Source organism: Dipodomys ordii, unplaced genomic scaffold (assembly GCF_000151885.1).
Source record: "Dipodomys ordii isolate 6190 unplaced genomic scaffold, Dord_2.0 Scaffold85, whole genome shotgun sequence".
NCBI lineage: Eukaryota > Metazoa > Chordata > Mammalia > Rodentia > Heteromyidae > Dipodomys > Dipodomys ordii.
This window is the reverse complement of record NW_012267301.1, coordinates 3160010-3180303: the sequence shown is the minus strand read 5'-3', so window position 1 is coordinate 3180303 and position 20294 is coordinate 3160010. Positions and strand designations below refer to the sequence as shown.

At 45.0% G+C, this 20294-nt stretch overlaps 1 protein-coding gene across 2 annotated transcripts in view; it reads right to left on the bottom strand.

The window, feature by feature from the left end:
• Positions 1–3871: 3871 nt before the first annotated feature.
• Pde6a (phosphodiesterase 6A, cGMP-specific, rod, alpha) overlaps positions 3872–20294 on the bottom strand; it is a 75528-nt gene continuing 59105 nt past the window's right edge. Inside the window, exons 15-22 of one of the 2 annotated variants that reach the window (XM_013025524.1) lie at positions 18777–18864; positions 18510–18610; positions 18067–18174; positions 8617–8680; positions 8326–8400; positions 7066–7149; positions 6114–6294; positions 3872–3948 (exon numbers count right to left, since the gene is read on the bottom strand). In XM_013025524.1, the coding sequence (XP_012880978.1) occupies positions 3872–3948; positions 6114–6294; positions 7066–7149; positions 8326–8400; positions 8617–8680; positions 18067–18174; positions 18510–18610; positions 18777–18864 (778 nt within the window). The remainder of the gene's footprint in view (positions 3949–6113; positions 6295–7065; positions 7150–8325; positions 8401–8616; positions 8681–18066; positions 18175–18509; positions 18611–18776; positions 18865–20294) is intronic. The other variant, XM_013025525.1, reaches the window with a different exon arrangement.

Here is a 20294-nt window from a genome sequence, read left to right as displayed (position 1 = left end):
AGAATCTCTATGCTCATGTACTGTAAATAGTGAAGTGATCTGCTTATAAATAAACCTAACAAATACACTATGGAGATTAAAGAGAAAATGCCACCCCAGCCCTGCCCAGATGTGTCTTTCTTTATTGGTCCTATGAAGTCATCAAGGGGTGTTCTAGCTACAAAAATGAAGAAGAGACTCCAGCCCCAGTGTGGCTTTGTCAGAGAAGACCCCAGCCAAGGGTGTGTGTGTGTGCGCGCGCGCGTGCGCGCGCGTGCTTGAACTCAGGACCATATACTTTACTTTGACTTAGCTTTTCCTGCCCAACACTAGTGTTCTACCACTTGAGCCACATCTCTGCTTCTAGTGTTTTGCTAGTCTCAGATCTGTCTGCCTGGAAATGACTTCAACTAGGATCCTCAGATCGCAGCCGCCTGAGTAGCTAGGATTACAGGCATGAATCTCTGCACCAGTGCCAGGCTTGTTGTTTGTGTTTGAAACAGTGTTTCACCGCTTAATCCAGTCTGATCCCAACTCAAGATCCTTCTGCCTCCACCTCTCAAGTCCTGAGTGTACAAGTGTGCACGGCCACGCCCAGACTCACTCAGGGTTCGCCCTGACCTCACCAAAACTCTTGGTTGGCTCTTCCTTCTTCCTTCACACTTTTCAGAGTTCATAGTAACTCTTCAGGCTTGCCTTGCATAACAGCTCTTCCACTAAAATGCCTTCTTTTTTATTTGGTCAGTACTGGATTTGAACTCGGCCTTGCTCTTGCTTAGCCTGGTGCGCTATCTACCACTTGAGTCACTCCAGAGGTCATCCATTCATGCCTTCTGACCAAGACTCTTTAGAAAATTCTACCATTTCCTGAACAAAGACTTCCTTGTTTTGATGAACCAGCTATTTCACACAGGCTCACTAAATAAATGTGCTCTAAAGTATATTTACACAAAGGAAGGTTTCAGTTCACAGTGACACAACTATTTCTATTCAAAGGTCCATGGACAGCAAATCTGATATGGGTGCTACGTGGACATAGTGCCAATAGGTGGTACAAACAAACAGCCTTTACCAAGATTTAGAGGGGTGTGTATGTGTGTGTGAGAGAGACAGAGAGAGAGAGAGAGAGAGAGAGAGAGAGGAGGAGATTTCTTCATGCTAAAACAAGTTTAACCCTTACTTTGCTCTAAAGCTTTTTTGTGTGCTTATTTTTTCATTTTTTGCAGTACCAGGGATCACACCTAGTACCTTGCACGTTAGACAAGTGCTCTACTTTTGAGCTGCACCCCAACTCTTTAACCTTTTCTTCAAGTGCAGTCTTGCACAAGAAACCCATGAGCTCCCAGAAGATGAAAGCATCAGGCAGAACAACCTGCAAACAAGAGCCCATCCCCCCTCCCCCCCCCCCCCCCCCGTTACAGCACACTGTTTGCAAGATGTCATGACATACATAAACATCCTCAGCAGTTAGGTGTAATATGTTGGAAGGAAATGGATTGTTTTTCCCATTAAAGTGAATAAGGAAGGTGTTTGAACTTCAGGGCAGAGCTCCCTGGCATGAGTCCTGAGTGACGGTGTGTAACTGAGGGCTCACTAGGTTACCCCTTACCGTATTAACTGGTTAAAAAGAAAAAAAGCTCCAGAAGTCGGGACCACTCTGTTCATAGCCAGCGCCTGGCCCATTGGCCAGGAATTCCCAAGTACAAGGACTGGAATGGCAGCTCTCAAGCCCTGCCCTGTGTTTAAGACTCAGCTCCCATCACATTTGTGTCTCCTGTGATCTTGGGACGCTGCCTCCTTAGCTCCTGGCTCCCCTGACTCGGAGACAGGTGGATTTGCTTAGATGCACTCCCAAGGTCCTTTGTGGTCAAAAGCGACTTTGCTTTGGGTCTTTATTCCACCCCTTTCTGGCTGAGTGTCCTGGGTGGGAGTTATAATGTCTCCAAGTCTGCTCCTCATCATGGACTTAGTGGGCTAGTCATGGTTTCTACCCTGTAGGTCCGCTGCAAGGACGGAGTAAATTACACACAGTAGCTGGGACACGGCAAACACTTGAGCAATGGTAATGGCACCTGTGTGCTGGCCGTGGTCCTGTGTGAGAGGCCTAGCAGGCATGGGGCCTCACTGAGAGACTGGGAAGGAGAACAGCGCAGAATGAAACTGTCCCAGGGACTCAGAACTGTCGTGACAGAGTCAGCACCGCCAGCACAAATAACTGCGTGTTCCTCAGTGTCATTTATTTCTCCTCCCTTCCCTTTCACCTAACCACTATACATAATTTGCTTTAGCTTAAGAGACCAATGCTTGTCTGGGTGCAGTGGCTCATCACTGTAATCCCAGCTACTTTGGAGGCAGAGATAGAAAGGACAGTTTCAAGGCCAGCCCAAGGAAAAATTTTAGCAAGCCTTTATCTCAAAGACAAAGGTAGGACCAGGACCCAGTAGCTCATTCCTATAATCCTTGCTACCTAGAAGGCTGAGATCTGGAGTATCAAGGTTCATAGCCATACAAGATGGAAAAGTCTGTGAGATTCCATGTTTAAATAACCAGCAAAGCAAGGTGCTGGTGCCTCATGCTTCTAATCCTAGCTACTCAAGAGATTGAGATCTGAGGATTATAGTTCAAAGCCACCAGGGGCAAGAAGGTTTGTGAAATTCTTATCTCCAATTAAGCACAGAAAAAGCTGGAAGTAAAGCTGTGGCTCAAGTGGTAGAATGATAGACATGGCTTAAGTGGTAGAGTGCCAACTGAGCAAGCAAGCCAAGTAAGTGTGAGGCCCTGAGTTCAAACCCCAGTATCACAAAAATGTGTGTGTGTGTGTGTGTGTGTGTGTGTGTGTGTTATATCAGTACCAGGGCTTGAACTCAAATATATATATTATATCTTACTGAAAGAAAACAAACAGGCAAAGACTGAAACATCATGCCTGAATTCCTAGCTACTCAGGAGGTAGAGGTAGGAGGATCATGATTCAAGACCAACTCAGACAAAGTTAGCTCAAGACTGTATTTAATATGCAAACTAAAAGCAAAAGGCTGGGGTTGTGAGTTAAGTAGTAGAGTACTTGCCTAGCAAGTTCAAGGCCCTGAGTTGGATCCCCAGTACTATATAGGGCAAAACAGAAATACAACTGCTAGACTCAATGTAGGAAACTTGTTAGGACTAAATTCAGGCAAACCAGCTCTTAAAGACATATTTGTGACCATGGAGAAAGTGGGTTCTGGGCTGGCATCACCAGTGGATTCTGTCTGCAGGATGGACAGACCTGGGGAGAGCAAGAGAATTCGTGGGAGTGGACATAAGGGACAGCCTAGCTGATATGGCTAGGACCCCGCAGGAGGCCTAGAATGGCCTCAGACAGTTGTCTCATATTGAGCAAGATGGCCAGGTCTTCCCACCTTGCCTGAGTCACTTCATGGGTGTAGATCCCTGTGGGAAATGCAAAAAGAACCTTGCAATTGAGGAAGGCCCTGAAGGCCCCACTACTCCCTTTAAAGATGTAGATTTTGTGTGTCACAGTTTGGGGGCTGGAACTCAGGTCTTTGCCCTTGGTCAGCTAGCATATACTTGAATCCTACCTCTAGTCTGACTTTCCTACCTGGGCTGGCTTCAAACCTCAGTCCTCACATCTCAGCCTCCTGAGTAAGTAGGATTACAGGCAGGAGCCACCAGCCCTCAGCTTCAATAGACTGCGTTTAAGTCTAAAAATCGAAAGTTATAATCACTAAATGACATGTGAAAGTTATAATCACTAAATGACATGTTGGCTAATTCTCCACCAGTTCTTAACTCCTGCGATGAGCCCTTTGCTTCTTGAGAAGGTGTGAGGTTCTCCGCTGGTCTGAGCAACGCGCCCTCGCACAGCGCTGCCCGCTGACTGCAGCACCCGGCCTCACTGGACACAGCAGGACTTGGATGCAGGAGCGCCCCCTGGCGCAGGGTTCCCGCTGGGCTGGTCTCCAGATGTGGCTGCAATCAAACAGGAAAGACAACATAGCCGGTAAGAGGCTGCAGTCCACTCCCCTGTGATTGGTTTGGGCCAAGTTTAAAGGCTTGTGGAGACCAACAAATAACCACCCATGCAGAAGGCAAAGCAGGCGTTAGGAGAATTAGAGGCTCCCTTCTCTAAGAAAAATGGCAGCCCAAGATGACAAATGGCAGCCAGCTCTGACACTGATGTTAGGAAGACACAGGGAGTGGTGGCAAACAATAACAAGGTAGAGGGCCTTGTGCCATCCAAGGAAGGCTCTGGTCACTGGGTGCTCAGAAACACAAGACTGGCCAGTCTGAAAGAGAAAAGCTAGGTGGGGGTGGGGGGGAGATGGGAAGGGATGGGAAGGGGAAACAAAGAGGAGGCAACAATGCTTGATAAGAAATGTACTCGTTACCTTGCCCATGTAATTGTAACCCCTCTGTACGGTATTTTCACAATGAAAAAAAAAAAAAGAGGAAAGCTAGGAACCTGCATATTTAAATTAAAAGAAAGTCCAGTATTGAAATGTGGCCAGCCAACTCATGTTTTAAAGAAAAATGCAGACAGTCAGAGACTGATGGCTCATTCCTATAAGCTTAGCTACTGAGGATCATGATTTGAAGCCAGTCCAAATAGGAAAGTATTTGAGACTCTTATCTCTAATTAACCAGCAAAAAGCCATAGTGGAATTGTGAGAGCACCATGCCTTGAATCCAAGTTCCAGTACTGGAACACGTGGACATGTGTGTATGCGCATGCGTGTGTGTGCGTGAGTGCGCGTGTGCGCGTGCACACACACACACACACACAGGGTCTAAGGGTGTAGCTCAGTGGTAAAATTCTTGCCTAGCATGTACAAAACCCTAGGTTCAATTCTCAGCCCCCACTTAAAAAAAAAGAATAAAAGATTTAAGAAAAGAAACATGGGGGGCTGGGAAGGTGGCTCAGTGGTAGAGTGCTTGCCTTGCAGGCATGAGGCCCTGGGTTCGATTCCTCAGCACCACATAAGCAAAAAGAAAAAAGCCAGAAGTGGCGCTGTGGCTCAAGTGGTAGAGCGCTAACCTTGAGCTGAAGAGCTGAGGGACAGCACCCAGGCCCAGAGTTCAGGCCCCATGACCGGACCCCCCCCCAAAAAAAAAGGAAAAAGAAACATGGGCCACAAGTTTGCGCAAACCTGCTGCTGTTCAGAAGACAAAGGCAAATGGAAAGAACAACTGAAGGAAGCACGGGTTGGGAGGGAAGTGATAGTACAGCTGGGCACAGGGCTGCAGCAGCCAAATCCATTTCTTCCCCTGGCTCCTACAGGACGTGGCTGCGGGTCCCTGCCCTATTCTGCTGCCTCCTCTGCACACGGCCCTCCTCTCACGTGGCTCTCGTGGACACTCCCATGTCCACGCCCATGTCTGCTGTGCTCTGGGCAGCGTGAGGTGGTTCTAAATGGGCACCTGCCAATGTGGGGCATGCCTGAGAAATGTGCAAGGTAAAGCAAATTAAGCTTCAGGAAAATCTGTTTTTCTTTCCTTTTTTCTTGTGTGCCAGTATTGGGGCCTGAACTCAGGGCCTCACAACCTCAAATGGCTTCTTCACTCAATGGAGCGTTACCATTTGAGCTACACCTTCCTTTCTGGCCTTTTTCTGGTTAATAGGAGATCTGAGTTGATTTCAACCCACAATCCTCACTTCCCAGCCTTTTGAGTAGTTAGGGTTATAGGTGTGAGCCACCAATGCCCAGCCATGAAGACCTTTCTAATAGTGGTGTGGCATGAGGGTGTGGTGTGGGTAGGCTCTCTGTCATTGATAGCATACAAGCAAAAGCTCGTGATAGAGACAGGAATCAAGTTATCAGAAGGCTTCCATCATGGCTTCCTTTCAGGAGAGAATTCATGTTTTCCTCCTCTGCCCAGGGATGCACGTGTGGGGCAGCCTGAGTATCAGTGATCTGTGTCCAGGGGGAATCACTGGTTCCGTGGCCTGCTGCCTCCCTCAGCTTCAGCTGCGAACCAGGCTTTGCCACTCACTGATTGGCTGTGAGACGGGGCCCTATCTGTCTCCTCTGCCAGCCTCAGCACCCTGCTTCACAGAATGGGACGCAGCTCCAGGCCCAGACACCCTGGGTGCTCAGTGGGTGGGCGTGAATGGGGCTTGGTCCCCCTCTGCCTACCTGGCTGGGCCCCCTGCTTCTTCTGCTTCTCCTGCTTCTCTTTCTGCTTCTCCTTCTGCTTCTCCTCCTCCAGCGTCTTCATCTTGGCCTCGTACTCATCCGCCAGTGCCTTCCACTCCTTGCGGTTGTTGGTGATCCCGTCCAGCATGGGGGTGATCTCCTCATGGAAGCGGGAGAATTCCTGAAACCAGGTAGATTGTTGATAGATAAATGGTAGGTCAATGTCAAGAGAATTAGTGGCCCCAAAAGATCGTTAAGTGATAAGTGACAGATGATAGCTACAAGATAGATTGATAGTGGACAGATGACAGGTAGATAGATGATAGATAGGTATGTAGATGATAGATGATAGTTATGATGATCGAAATGTGACAGACAGATGATAGACAGGCAGGCAGGCAGGCAGACAGACAGATAGATAGCAGGGTTCATGCCCTAGTCTCCAGGTTCAAGGCGCAGCCCAGTCCGAAATGCTGGGCACTGGAATGAGCTTCCTCCAACCCACACAATTCCTATATCTCCTGCTTAGAGCCTCTGCCCCCCCACTCTCCTGAGCCCCCACAACCCCAAGTCTCAGCTCCCAGATCCCCACAGCTTCACAGGGGCTGCTCCCCTCATGTGGAGCTTGGCCTCCTCTCTTCCCTGCTTCCCCTGAGGCCCTGGCAGAGCCCTCACTTCCTCTCCTCTCACTTCCCTTTCCCTCCCAGCCTCTCCCCTCCCCTCCCCTCCCCTCACTTCCTAGAGGAAGCTCTTCCCCACTGGCTTAGGCTGGATGAGTTGTCCACATCTCTCCCCTCTCCCTACTCCTTCTGCCAGGCTGGTGTCTCTTCAGAGGCTGGCATCCTGGTCCTGGGGCCCTGGTGGTGGCTGGAGTCTGGGGCCGAGGTTGCTTCTTGGGGAACCCCGGCTTATGAAGGGCATCTCTTTGGGACTGAGGAAGCCATGGGCCTACCTTATAGACAAAGGTGCAGACGAAGTCAATGAAGCCAACTTGCAGTTTAGGGAGCTCATCTGCTTTGTTTCTGTCCATCATCGGCTGTCAGGGAGAGAAAAAGTTCACTGTAGTGGGCATTAAGAGGGTCCCATCACATTCTTGCTAAGGGGGGTGTGGGGAGAGAGGGAAGGAAGGAAAGGGGAAAGAAAAAATTAGAAGTAAATATTCCAAGCTTCCAAATCTGACGTGCAATTTGTAGGAAATATGGGAACAGAAGAACGTGGGAGGCTCTACACAACAAAAGACCCACTGTCTTCAACAAATAAATGGCACAACCCCAAACAAAACAAAACAAAAGGCCTGGAGATCTGTACTGATTCAAAGAGACTTAATTAACAGACATAATTGTTGGAGGCAGTGTGTCCTTTATCCCCCTCTGTCAGGGACAATGAGCAGACTGGGGATTAATTAAAGTAACATCACTATTGATGAAATATTCAACTATTTATTAAATTTTCAACTATTAAAGTAACATCACTAATTTTCTGAGTATGATGATGGTATTGTGGTTATATGTTTGTTTGTGGTTATTGGTATTGTGGATATATGTCTCTTAGAAACATGGCCTAAAGTATTCATAGAAGAAATGGCAATGTTGGGGTTTTATTTGAAATAAACTTCCACCCAGGAGGTGGTGGCGCATGACTGTAATCCTTGCTACTCAAGAGGCTGAGATCTGAGGACTGAGGTTCAAAGACAGCCCAGTCAGGAAAGTCCATGACACTCTTATCTCCAATTAGTCGCCAAAAAGCCAGAAATGGCTCAAGCCTTCAGCAAAAAAGCTAAAGAATAATGCCCAGGCTCTGAGTTTAAGCCCCAGTACCAGTCCAAAAATAAAAATAATAAAAAAATAAAGAAACTTCCAGAAGTACAAGAGCAACCTAACTTTTAGTATCTACTCTCAAACTCTGCATCCTTAAGAGCCCAGGGACCCACTGGTCCAGCTCACTTAGGAGGTCCTGTTGGAGCACTCTGCTGCCCCTCCCAGCTCCGGTGGGCAGGGCCTGAGGGGGGCGGGGCCTTTAGAAGTTGCATCTCTAACCTTGGCTATTTCTAACTATAAATTTGCATCTCTCACCTAAGGAATGAGGTTAAGTTTGGTCTTTACACTAGGGGAGGAGTCATCCTTATGGTAAGTAGGTTCACACACCCCTGTGACCAGGGTAACCCCTGCCTACCCCTTCTGCACCCCCCCTTCGTTGCCCCCAGTCAACTCACAATAGGATTCTGCTGCAGCACTGTGCGTTCCAGGTCGCCTTGCTCCCAGAATTCAGCAGCTACCAGCAGAGCTACCTGCAGCAGATAGACCCCCAAATAAACACACAGTCCCAGTCCTTCCTCTGGTCAAAATGATAAACCCACCCCCATTCCTCCTCACTGAAGAGACCAAAGAATTTCCATGTCCCTGCAGTTGGGGCAGGCTCTGGACGGAAGGAGAGTGTCCCGGCCTCATGACCTGCCCTGGGCAGTCCTGAGGTCCCCTCCTCCTGGCCATGGAGGAGTCCGTACCTTGCTCTGCACCTCCCAGGGCTTGGTGATGGCTGAGAGATCACAGGCGGTCATCATCATGGCCCTGGAGACACAGGAAATGGCCTTTCTCAGTCCAGGGATGTGGAAAGCAACATACATCGGTCAATTCTTCCCCATGAGGGGTGACTTCATCCCATTGTGAAGGAAGAGCTCACTTCCCCATTGTATGTGGGGTTTGAGGTCAGAGGTTAGTTAAATCCTGCCTCCTTCAATTGGGCGCTAATCCATCCTCTCGAAATCTCCTTTTCTCTGACTGCAATGGGAACAGTACTTCCTTCAGAATGAGTGTGAGAGTAAATGAATTATATAATAATCTTGGTATATATACAATAAACACACATCAGGTTATTATCTTCCAGGCACTGATCAAGGCATCAAGTGATAATTATCAATTAAGTTTACTTATGTATGTAATGTATGTATGTATGCATGTATATTTTGGTAGTACTGGGATTTGAACTCAGGGCCTCCTACTTGCTAGGCAGCCCTTTTGGCTTTAGTTATTTTTGGATAGAGCCTCAGATTTTGGCCTGCAGGCCAACCTCAGACCAAGATCCCCCTACGTATACCACTGGGATTCCAGAGAGAATCACCATGCCAAACCATCCATTTCATTTAAATTGTATCACATACTTGCAGTCCCTCCTCTCTGATCTAGTTTAGAGCAATGTCTCCCAACCTTTCTCTCAACTCTATCCCAACTGCCGAAGAGCCTTTTTAGACATTTCTTTTCTTCTAATTAATCCACCGAAAATTTTCTGATTCTACAGATAAACAGTGTGCATGGAGGGCCATATACCATGGCAATAACAAAGATCTTTGACTCCCTCTGAAAGAGCTTCATTTGCTCCATGGAGGCCTGGGCCTTGTTGAAAACAAAGGTGTAATAAGCAGTGTGATTGGGCTGCATGAGGAGGCTGTGGATGAAGGACAGAGGACAGAATGGAGGGGAGAGGGGGGAGAAGAGGAAGAGAGGATTCAGAGAGAAACCCTCCAAAGGAGTATCACTGATAGGAAACCAAGATAGGTATCTCTCACAGGTAGGTATAGGATAAAATAGAAAGGTTGGGGACAATGACAAAGAATTGGAGCTAGCGAAGGGAGCTTGGGAGTTTTAAGAGGCATATTTGGGGACTGTCATCCAGGGTGATGTGACAAATCCAACACTAGGAACCTGCAGAAACAGGAAAGGTGACAAGTTCTGAGCAGTCCCTCCTCAGAGCGGTGCTGCAGAAAGCAAGCTGGGAGCATGCGCAGGAAGGTTCCCAACACAGAGGGACAGGAGGAGGGTAGATGCCTTTCCTGGTAGATGCCCTAGGGTTTGAGCAGCAGGGCAGGCCAGCAACAATCGCTAAGCCAAGAGAGCTTAGGAGGTGGAGGAAATCTGGCTTGGGGAAACAGCTGGATGGGCACTGGGGAGCAAAGCAGTTGGAGAATGCTGGGACTCAGAACCTAATCTGCTGCTTGCATGATTTCATCATTATAGAATAAGAGGCTATATAGTTGTAAATAAACTGGTCACTCACAGAAGATTAACAAGTTCAAATAAAATGTTCAGTGGTATAAATCTTTAAACAGTATATAATCCTTTGAAGAAGATAAGGTTTTAGAAATGCATATGTTTCATAGTAGCTCCTTTAGCTCCATATAAAGCTTTATATAAAGCCTTACGCTTGATGTGAAGGGTGGCGTGATAGCAAATACTTTGGGCAAATAAATACTCAGTGAGTATATACATCCCTGGCTTCCCAGTATGGGCCACAGTCCATCTCTGTGGCTCCCGGGGAGAGCTGGGTGTTTGTTTTCCTTGGTTGGAGGGTCACATGGGAAACATGTCCAGAGATTGGGGAAACACACTCAAATGTTTTATGGACAGAGATTTTGTATATGTGTGTGTGTGCATGTATGTGCGTGTACATGTATAAGCCAGTTCGGAGCCTCAGGCACAAAACTAGACCAGAGAGAGGGACCTACAAATGTATGATGAGATTTAAGTGAAACTGATGTTTGGCATGGTGGTGCTCCCCTTTAATCCCAGGCTTCTTGTCCTTGCTGGGATCACAGATGAGTGTCCCTGGGTATAGCTTCCTTCTGTAGAGACAGAGTCTTTAGACTTTTCTGATTTAGAACTTTGGTCCTCCCGATCTCAGGCTCCACATACCCACACAGCTTGGGGTGACAGGTGTGTACCACCATACCCCCTGTAGGTTGGGAAGGGGTCTTGAGAGTGTTTCTGCTGGGGTTAGCCTTGAACTAGAATACTTCCATTTTCAGCCTCTCAAGTAGCTAGGATTGTCATTGTATAGTATTGTCATTGTAAACCACTGGTGCTTGGCTCAGTGGTAGGCTTTTTTTTGGGGGGGGGTCCAGTCGTAGGGCCTGAACTCTGGGCCTGGGCGCTGTCCCTCAGCTCTTCAGCTCAAGGCTAGCACTCTACCACTTGAGCCACAGCGCCACTTCCGGCTTTTTTCTTATGTGGTGCTGAGGAATCAAACCCAGGGCCTCGAGCATGCAAGGCAAGCTCTCTACCACTGAGCCACCTTTCCAGCCCCTGGTAGGCTTTTTTTTTGGGTCAGTTATGGGGCTTGAACTCAAGGCCTGGGCACTGTCCCTGAGCTTTTTTGCACTCTACCACTTTGAGCCACAGCACCACTTCTACTTTTCTGGTTGTTAATGGGAGATAAGAGTCTCATGGACTTTCCTGCCCAGGCTGGCTTCGAGCTGTGATCCTCAGATTTCAGCCTCCTCAGTAGCTGGGATTACAGGCATGAGTCACCAATGCCTGTCTTCGGTGGCAAGATTTTTTTTAAGGCAGCTTAAGCTAAAACATACTCCAAGAGGGGGCAGAAGAACAGATGCCATGCTGAGGAACAGTGGAGACTGCTGGGAATGAGACTATCCAGGAAATATATTGCAGAGAATATCCCTCTATCCAGCTTGCACACAAAGCTATGTCAGATGCCATGCTTGGTGAGTGTGAAGATATGCTGAGGATGTGTACATTTATACCACAAATATAAATGTGTGAGCAAACACTTCTCTGGGAAAAGGGAGTTGCATTTATGGAGATAATAGAAGGTGGATTAGGAAATCAGGGAGGAAGTGTCCTTTGAGTTGACAACTATAGGATGCATAGCCATTAACTTGATAAAAAAAATAAAGAGAGAGAGTATGTGAGAGAGAAGAAAACACATCCAGGCAGTGAGAACACTGGCACTGAAGCCCTAACGCCTGCCACACTCAAAAACTGAAACATGCAGAAGACAGATGATGAGGAACATCACATTGGGATGGCAAAGAGGAAAGAAGGGTGAGATTATGATGTAGAAGAGAGCAAGAGGAGGCCAGGGAGACACTGGGGGCTCAGAAACTCAAAGCTCATCCTGTCAATGGATGAAACTCACCAAGAGGAAGGACTGGGGATTAATGGGAGAAGAGCATACAATTCCATGCAAGGCTGTGAATCACACAGAGCTCAACTGAATAGGGTCTTCTGTCTTGTCCTGACTTACTATCGTCCAGAGAAAGCAACATACATCTTTCAGCTTCGGATTGTTTGTAAAATGAGACAGTTCTATTAGATTGGATCTTATGAAATGTTGGTCTTGTGGGTCAAAGAGAGGTGAAATTTAGCAATTTCATATGGTATGTGATATAATAAAACCCTCTTGGGGTTGTGAGAAGCACACGGATGATTTTTGTCAGAGCAGCTATTGTTTTCAACTTGTCCTCATTTTACTTGGATCACCCTCCAGGGTCTTTGGGATGAGAGCTCGGTTAGCTCAGGTCAACTGAGCCCTTGGTTCATCTCCAAGAACAAAAGTTTTTCCTGAGCTCTGCTATGAGATCCAGTGCACTTCTTCCTGCTCCCTGGCTGACTGGCAAGGAAATGGTTTCCATCATCCAAGCCCCGCAGGATGCTGGCTCAGACCTGCCCTGGGAGCCTGGCCACCATGATGGGTATGCCCGAGGGAATTCTGTAGTTTGGGTGTCAGTCCTGCTGGGTTTCACTAGGTAAGTCATTGTGTCTCTTGGGTTCCCATTTGTGTGTGTGTGTTTGTGTGTGTGTGTGAGAGAGAGAGTGCCTGTGCGTGCACTCATGTGCATGCATGGGCACACAGTGGGACTGAACTCAGGACCTCACATCTTGCTTAGCTTTTTCATTTGAGGTTGATGCTCTACTGTTTGAGCCATACCTCCACTTCTGGCTTTTTGCTCATTAACTGGACATACGAGTTTCACAGACTTTCTTGCCTGAGCTGAACTTGAATTCGATCAGCCTCCTGAGGATCTAGGATTATACGCATGAGCCATCAGTGCCTAGCTGGGTTCTCATTTTTGTTCTATGTAAAATTCTACACTAAGAATTGGGATACTTTTCCACAAAGAGCCAGGTTGTAAACATGGTAGGTTCTACAGGCCTGTGGTCTCTGTGGTGTCTATTCAGCTCAGTCTGTGATGCCAGGGCAATTGTACACCCTAAGCAACAGAGGCTGACTTACCCACTAAGCAGAATACCAGGCTCCACAATACCTCTTCGCATTTGTTTGTGCTGGTACTGGAGCTTGAACTCAGGGCCTCACACTTTCACTTGGCTTTTTTCTCAAGCTCTCTGGCTTTTTGCTGATTCACTGGAGATAAGAGTCTCAAGGATCTGTCTTCCCTGGGTGGAGTGAGGTCACTCTTTTGATCTCGGCTTCCTGAATAGCTAGGAATACAGGCACAAGACACCACTGCCTGGCTTACTTGTTAACTTTTATGGAGGAGGGCACCATGAAAGAAAAAGTTCTAAGAGTCCATAGTGTAAGTGAAAAGCAGCCTTCCCTATAACAAATTATCTGTATAAGAAGTCTTCGTTTCTGATCATTTTCCTTTGTTATCAAATGATATTCTTCTTTTGGTTTATTTTTCCCAATCATTGAAAACTGTATCCAGGCATACTCATACTGAGGGTCCATGAGTGCTTCCAACTCCAGGTTTGACCACTAGCAAGAATGGAAGTTGGACTTCAGTACTTCCCCCTCCAAAAAACAAAGGGAGAGAATGAAGGGAGGGAAGGAAAGAAGAAAGGAAAAATGGAAGAAAGAAAAGAAAAGATGACAAGCAAAAAAATGGCCTTTAGAGATGTCCAGAAGTGAATAGTCACGCCTTGTTGTAGTCAGCATGACATTCTGACCCTAGAGCAAATACAGCCAAGTATGGCACCCAAGAAACAGCTGGGCAGGAATCTAACACAAGTGATTTGACTCAAGACATGGCTCAAGTTGAGGGATAAGGTGTGAGCCTCTGACCTCAGGAAGCTCACAGGCCTAACTACTCTAGTGAAAGCCCAGAAAGGAGTGCTGGATTTCTTCATGTTAAATCAAAACTCTATAGAAACCAGATCTGTGAAGTAAAAAGGGTCTTTTGAGCCTTTACAGAGGTAGACAGGGAAAGAAAGGCTGTGTCCTATGAGAACTTCCAGCAACTCCCAGCCCCAGGGCTAGATGACAGCTGGAAGATGTTGGAAGGACCAGTGCCAAGAACATTTTTTTGTATGCTGGCTACAGATTAAGAGGTGCCAAATAACACATATTCAGCAGTTTTAGAATAAGAGGATAATCTTAAGATATCAGCTTAAACTTTCAGTAAAGGTCTAAATGTTCTTGAAGGATCTAGTGTACAGTGAATCATAATTATCAAAACTAAAATAAGTTGTTCATTCTTTAAAACTAGAGGAATCTAAAGAGCATAACAAATGCATACCAATCAACAGCCCATCAGCTATGAATTTAAGACCTATGAATAAGGTTTTCTCCTTAAACTTCTATTTCTACTTGATTTCCCCTAAGAATTTTATTGTAACATTAGGTGTATGTACATGTTCATATGTGTATATGTATCTGTATATGTGTGAGTAGATATACATGCTTCCAAGTCTTTCATTGGCTACCTGTTCATACTGTTTATTAACTGAAATAATATAAGATTTTCTCCTTTGACCATAAGTCTCCAAGTGTTGAATATTTTTCTTTTGGATTAAATGATTATACAATTAACCTAAACAACAAAATATATCCCTTACCTTTACAAGTACTTATTAAATACTCAAAGTAACTTGAGTTTTGAAATTTATTTTCTGTGGTACTAGGGTTTGAAGTCAGGGCCTTGCATTTGCAAGGTAAATGTATACCGCTTGAACCACATCCCAGCCCTTTATTTTTATTTTTGAAAGGTTAATGAGGACTGGAAGCATAGCTCTAGTGGTAGGATGCCAGACTAACAAGCTTGAAGACCTGAGTTTAATATCTGGTTCTACCACACATGTGTGCGCATGTGCTCACACACACACACACACACACACACACACACACATACACACACACACACAAGAAAAAAGAAAACATATCAGTTACTGAGTGAATTTTTTACATGGTAGGTTAAACTAGAACCAGCACTTATTTTATACCCATCTTTCATTTTTATAAATGCAAGTATTTAGAAACCTTGAAAACAGAAAGAGGTGAATTACAACCGTGTCACTCAATTAGTCAAATTCTTCCAAGTTAACTGTTCAAAAGCATGCTGTGATCATTATGCTGAATGATCTCTCAGCTGACAATTAAATTCTCCTTCCATTTCATTGAAAACAAACACTAGAATGCTTCCCTTCTTCCCATCTGGGAAGCATACTATTAAGATTTAACCAAGACTTGTCACATGAGTATTAATTACGCCTCTGACATTTTCTATGTAGTACTTAAGTTAACCCAAGATCCTGAGAATGATGGGTAAATTAAAACATTATTAATTTAATGTATCTTTGCAGTGTGTTTTGTAAAAATGCTTCTAGCTTAGAATGGGTTTCAATTATATGTTCATTGAAACTTTGAAGCTGCAGATTAACTCATTTGATTTATGTAAATGTTTGCTGTGTAAAATCACTGGAAATGCCAGGCCTTCACTGTCAGCAGGAACAGCCCAAATAGGATTGTTTCCCTCAGAAAGTAGCTGACATTATTTTTCAATTCAAATAAGCCTGCTGGAACTCAGGGCCAGGGTGCTGTCCATGAACTTGTGGCTCAAGTTTACTTCTCTGCCACTTGAGCCATAGTTCTCCTTCCACCTTTTTGCTGGTTAATTGGAGATTAATTAATCCTCATAGGTTTTCTTGCCTAGTCTGACTTCCAAGTGAGATCCTCAGAGCCCAGCCTCTTAAGTAGTTAGGATTACAGGCGTGAGCCACCAGTGCCTGGCTCTACCTTACTCTTTCTTTTTCCTCTTCTTTTTTCCCTTTTGTTTTGATAGTAAAGAAAAGAAGGGGTCCCCCTCACTCTGGTCTTACTCTCCTGCCTTTGCCAGGAAGGGTAAAAAGTCACATCTCATTGTCATGCTAGTTTGTAGTTCTCTTAATATTAGTAAAGTCATCTTTTTTTTCATTTGTTTTCATGCTACTATAATTCCTTTCCTAGGAAATGTCTCTCTGTGCCTTTTGCACATCTTCTATTAGGTTGGTCTTTTTCTTGAATTGTTATTAGCACTTCACTGAGGATATTAACTCTTTCACCATCATCAACAGTGTTACAACGTTTTTCAGAACCTTCATTCTAACTTTTGACTTTGAATTTATGTATTTGTATGTTGTACTGAAATTCTTTTTATGTAGCCAACATTAGCTACCTCTTATAATAAATTTAAAGTTATACATAGAAAAAGTCATTATGAAACTATTCCTTTAAATTCTACCATTGTTTCCTCCCACCTCGCTATTTTAAAAATCTTGATTCATATGGAATTATTTGGGTGTACAGAGTTAGATAGGGATCTAACTTTGTGGCTACCCTATTGTTCTAACACCATTTATGAATACATACCTTTCCCTACAGTTGTAAAAATCTACTTTTAGTACATGCATAACTCTAGTATACCACTTATTTGGGTCTGGGATTGAACTGTGTTTATTTTAGTTTAGTTTAGTTGTGGGGCTTGAACTCAGGGTCTGGGCGCTGTCCCTGAGCCTCTTTGTGCTCAGCGCCAACTCTCTACCACTTGAGCCATAGCACCACTTCCGGCTTTCTGGTAGTTAATTGGAGATAAGCGTCTCTAGGACTTTCTTGCCCTGGCTGGCTTCCAGCCCTGATCCTCAGATCTCAGCCTCCTCTGAGTAGTAGTAGAGGCATGAGCCATCAGCACCTGGCAAAACTGTGTTTGTTTTTATGCCTCTACTTCAGAATGTCCTGGCTATCCTTGCACACTTATTTCTGATTAAAATTTTGGAACTGGCCCCCTAACTCCTCCCAAAATAAAGTAGGTATTTTTCTTGATATTAATTTAAATGAATCTGGGAGGATAAATAACTTTCTAATCTTAAGGCTCCTCATCCAAGACCAGTGTGTACTTTCCACCTATTTAATTCTGCTATGTCCTTTTGAAATGTTCAGAGGGGCAGCTTCTGATGTGCTTGGGAGCAGCCACAGCCTGTGTGCCCTGACTCAGTCAGAATGGGCTGCAATGCTCCCCAGGATCAGAAGACTTCTCGGGAGGCCTGATTGGACAGCTGCGGGGGATGAAGGAGGAGCAGCTGGCCATTTGTCCCTGTCCCCTCCCCGTCCCAGCTGGAACCTCTTCTCTTTTGCGAGATTTGCAACACTTGTGATTTAATCGCATCCCATTCTCACAGAAGGACAAACAAGCAATCAAACGCTTCCTTGGGAACTGAGTCAGGCCTTATCTTTCCTGGAGGACATGATCTTGGCCATGAACTCCCCCGGGACCCATTACAGAGAAGCCAGGACCATTTAGAATGGGCTACACATTCTCGAAGAGTCCCACATTTACACTTCTCACCTCAGCAACTGAGGTGATTCACAGAAGCACATTGAGTTCACCGCAAAGATTTACCAGGAAAGTAAATGAGAGTTTCATTACAGACCCATTGCCAGCTTTGTATGCCCCATGAGTGTCATTTCCATCATAGGACTAACTTGTGAATACCAACTATATATTTCCATATATAAAGGAATAAGTCTATCTATTTTAAGTGATGGAGCTATCACTCAGTATACAACAGTATAATGTTTGTTTTAATAAAAACTTGAAAGTTAAACCTCACTTTACCCACTGTACTCTAAAATTTATATTTCTAAATTTTATGATTGAAATTCTTGTATATTACATTGTACTGATACAAAATATTACAATGACATTAAACAATAATATATTGTCATGGTTTTAGTGATTAAAAAAGATTAAAAGTGTGTGTGTGTGCATGCGTGCAACTTGGGTTTGGTTTGGGCTTTGTTTATAATGACTGTATTTTTTCATACATGAGAAATCTCCAAAATGGCAAGTGTCCCAGAGCTCTGTGGAGAACAGCAAGTGCTGTCAGTGCAGCCTCCTGCCTCTGCCTTGGCTGAGAGGGGTCAGGGTTTAGCCCCTGCTTCGACTCACATAACGATTTCCTTCCGCGTCTGCTCGAGCATCATGTACTGAGTCCATTCCTGTTCACTCTCATAGGTCTTTGACTGGTCCACGATCTTCTGGAACATGGTTCTCTTCCTGTAAAACAAGCCAGTTTGTTAGGGGAACACATATTGCGGTAAGGCAACACCTGAGCTCCTAACAATGGCTAACGCTTCAGGTGAGGGCTTATTAAACTAACATAATTAGTTAACAAAATCAAACAAGGTTAAAATCATCATGGCCTGAGAGTGAAGCCCTAGCCCAAAGTCTGCACTGTGATATTATTAGTTTCTTTATGGAATGGGAATAATAACATCTAATGCGAAGGGCTGTAGCTTTGGGCCTGGTACACAACAACCATCAGAACTATGACATGTGTTGTTCTTATCCTTGTTGTTATTCTGCTTATGAAAATGAGATGAAATACCAACTTGAAATATAGAGCAAGGTCAGTGGCAATGATAGCAATGTCCATCATGTGGATTGCATGCTCATGCTGACGGCGATTGAGGTTTTGAAAGATATTCAGGCTCTAAAGGGGAAAAAAAATCAGAGGACAGATGTGAGAAAGAATGCTGGCAGTACAATCACCAATCTACAGCGGCTGTCCTAGATGATGGTAAAATGGAAGCCCAGGTCAATGGAAAGAAGGTTGCCTGGATACATCCAGGCTTCTTATGAAATAGGCCTTGTCTTACCTCATCTCTCAGCAGTGTTTTGCCAAATTCCAAATGGTGTCTTTCCAAGATGGAGGATCCATGGAGTTTGGCCAGTGGATTTTGGGATCTGAGAGAGAGACAGAGAGACAGAGACAGAGAGAGGGGGAGAGGGAGAGAGAGGGAGAGAGAGAAGGAGAGAGAAACAGAAACAGAGAAACAGAGGGAGAGAAACAGAGAAAAATAGAAGGGAGATATGGAGAGAGAGAGAGAGAGAATCAGCATGGATGAATGGATAGTGTCAAAATGAGCATTAAGACATGTGATCCAGCCTTGCCTCATCCTAATTCTGCAGGAGGAAATTAAAGTCCAGGAATGAGAAGGGTTTCACCTCAGGTCACACAGTGAGGTGATGGGAAATGAGGCCTAGGCACCAAGTTTCTGATGCTGTCTTTTGCTTTCTCCACAATTGGTTCTGAGGCTCTCTTGGCCTTACACTCGTTGGAGAATCCCGGATACGGTGAACTCTTAGGCAGGAAAAGCCCGACCCCGCCAGGTGCAGTTTAAGAGATGGATGGATCACCTGTAGCCATCTGTGGACCCCAGTGCTGGGTAATGCTTCAAAGATCAACAAGCCCCTGCTCCTCCATGCTCAAGACTTAAGGGATATCACTGAATTACCACAAGTCATGGATGTATTCCTTTTTTTAAGTTAATAACACAGATTATGTGCTACTGTGCCAAGTGCTTAGATTCTACAGTATAAGACTGAAACATAATCTCCAGCCTTAGAGCAGCCTCAGAATAGAGAAAAGACTCAGAGAAGCACGAACTCTAAGTTTATTCACATCCTACGGGCCAGAGGCCATGGGGCCTGAGCAGAGTCTCAGTTTTCCCAGCTGTAACTCCTATTTCTGACCTACCCAGACCAAAGAGAGGTTATGAGGTTGTGGTGAGGCCATAGTCCAAGAACTGTCCTTCAGAGGCTGATTGGAATATGAGTTGTATGAGATCAAAACATTTGTCTTTTTTGCTCACTATACAACCTACCACACCACATAGGTAGCCTATCAATACAAGGTTATCCATTACTAATGAATGTTATTCATTATTAATACCTTGACCTAAATATATCAGCAGGTAGAATAGGGAAAGGGGAGCGTGAAGGGGTTTAATCTATTCATTTCTTTATACTGCTATAATTGCCACAGACTTAATTTCTTAAAACAATACAATGTATTGCCTTATATCTCTGGGGTTCAGAACTATAAAGTGTGTCCTCCTTTTAGAGACTGTAAGGAAGAGGCCCTCTTCCTTGCTATTTCCAGCTTCTAGAGGCCAATTGTGTTTCTTGATTGGAGCCCTTCCTCCATCTTCAAAGGCAGAAGCAGAACTTTTTCTCTTCTCTCTCACCTCCGGACTTCCTCTCACTAGGTCCCTCTGTGCTACAAGGAGCCACCTGCATGATCCCTATCACCCATGCTCTTAAACTGAATCACATCTGCAAAGTTTCTTTTAGATTAGGCAATTTGTTTTCTTACTGTGGAGACATTTGAGTTT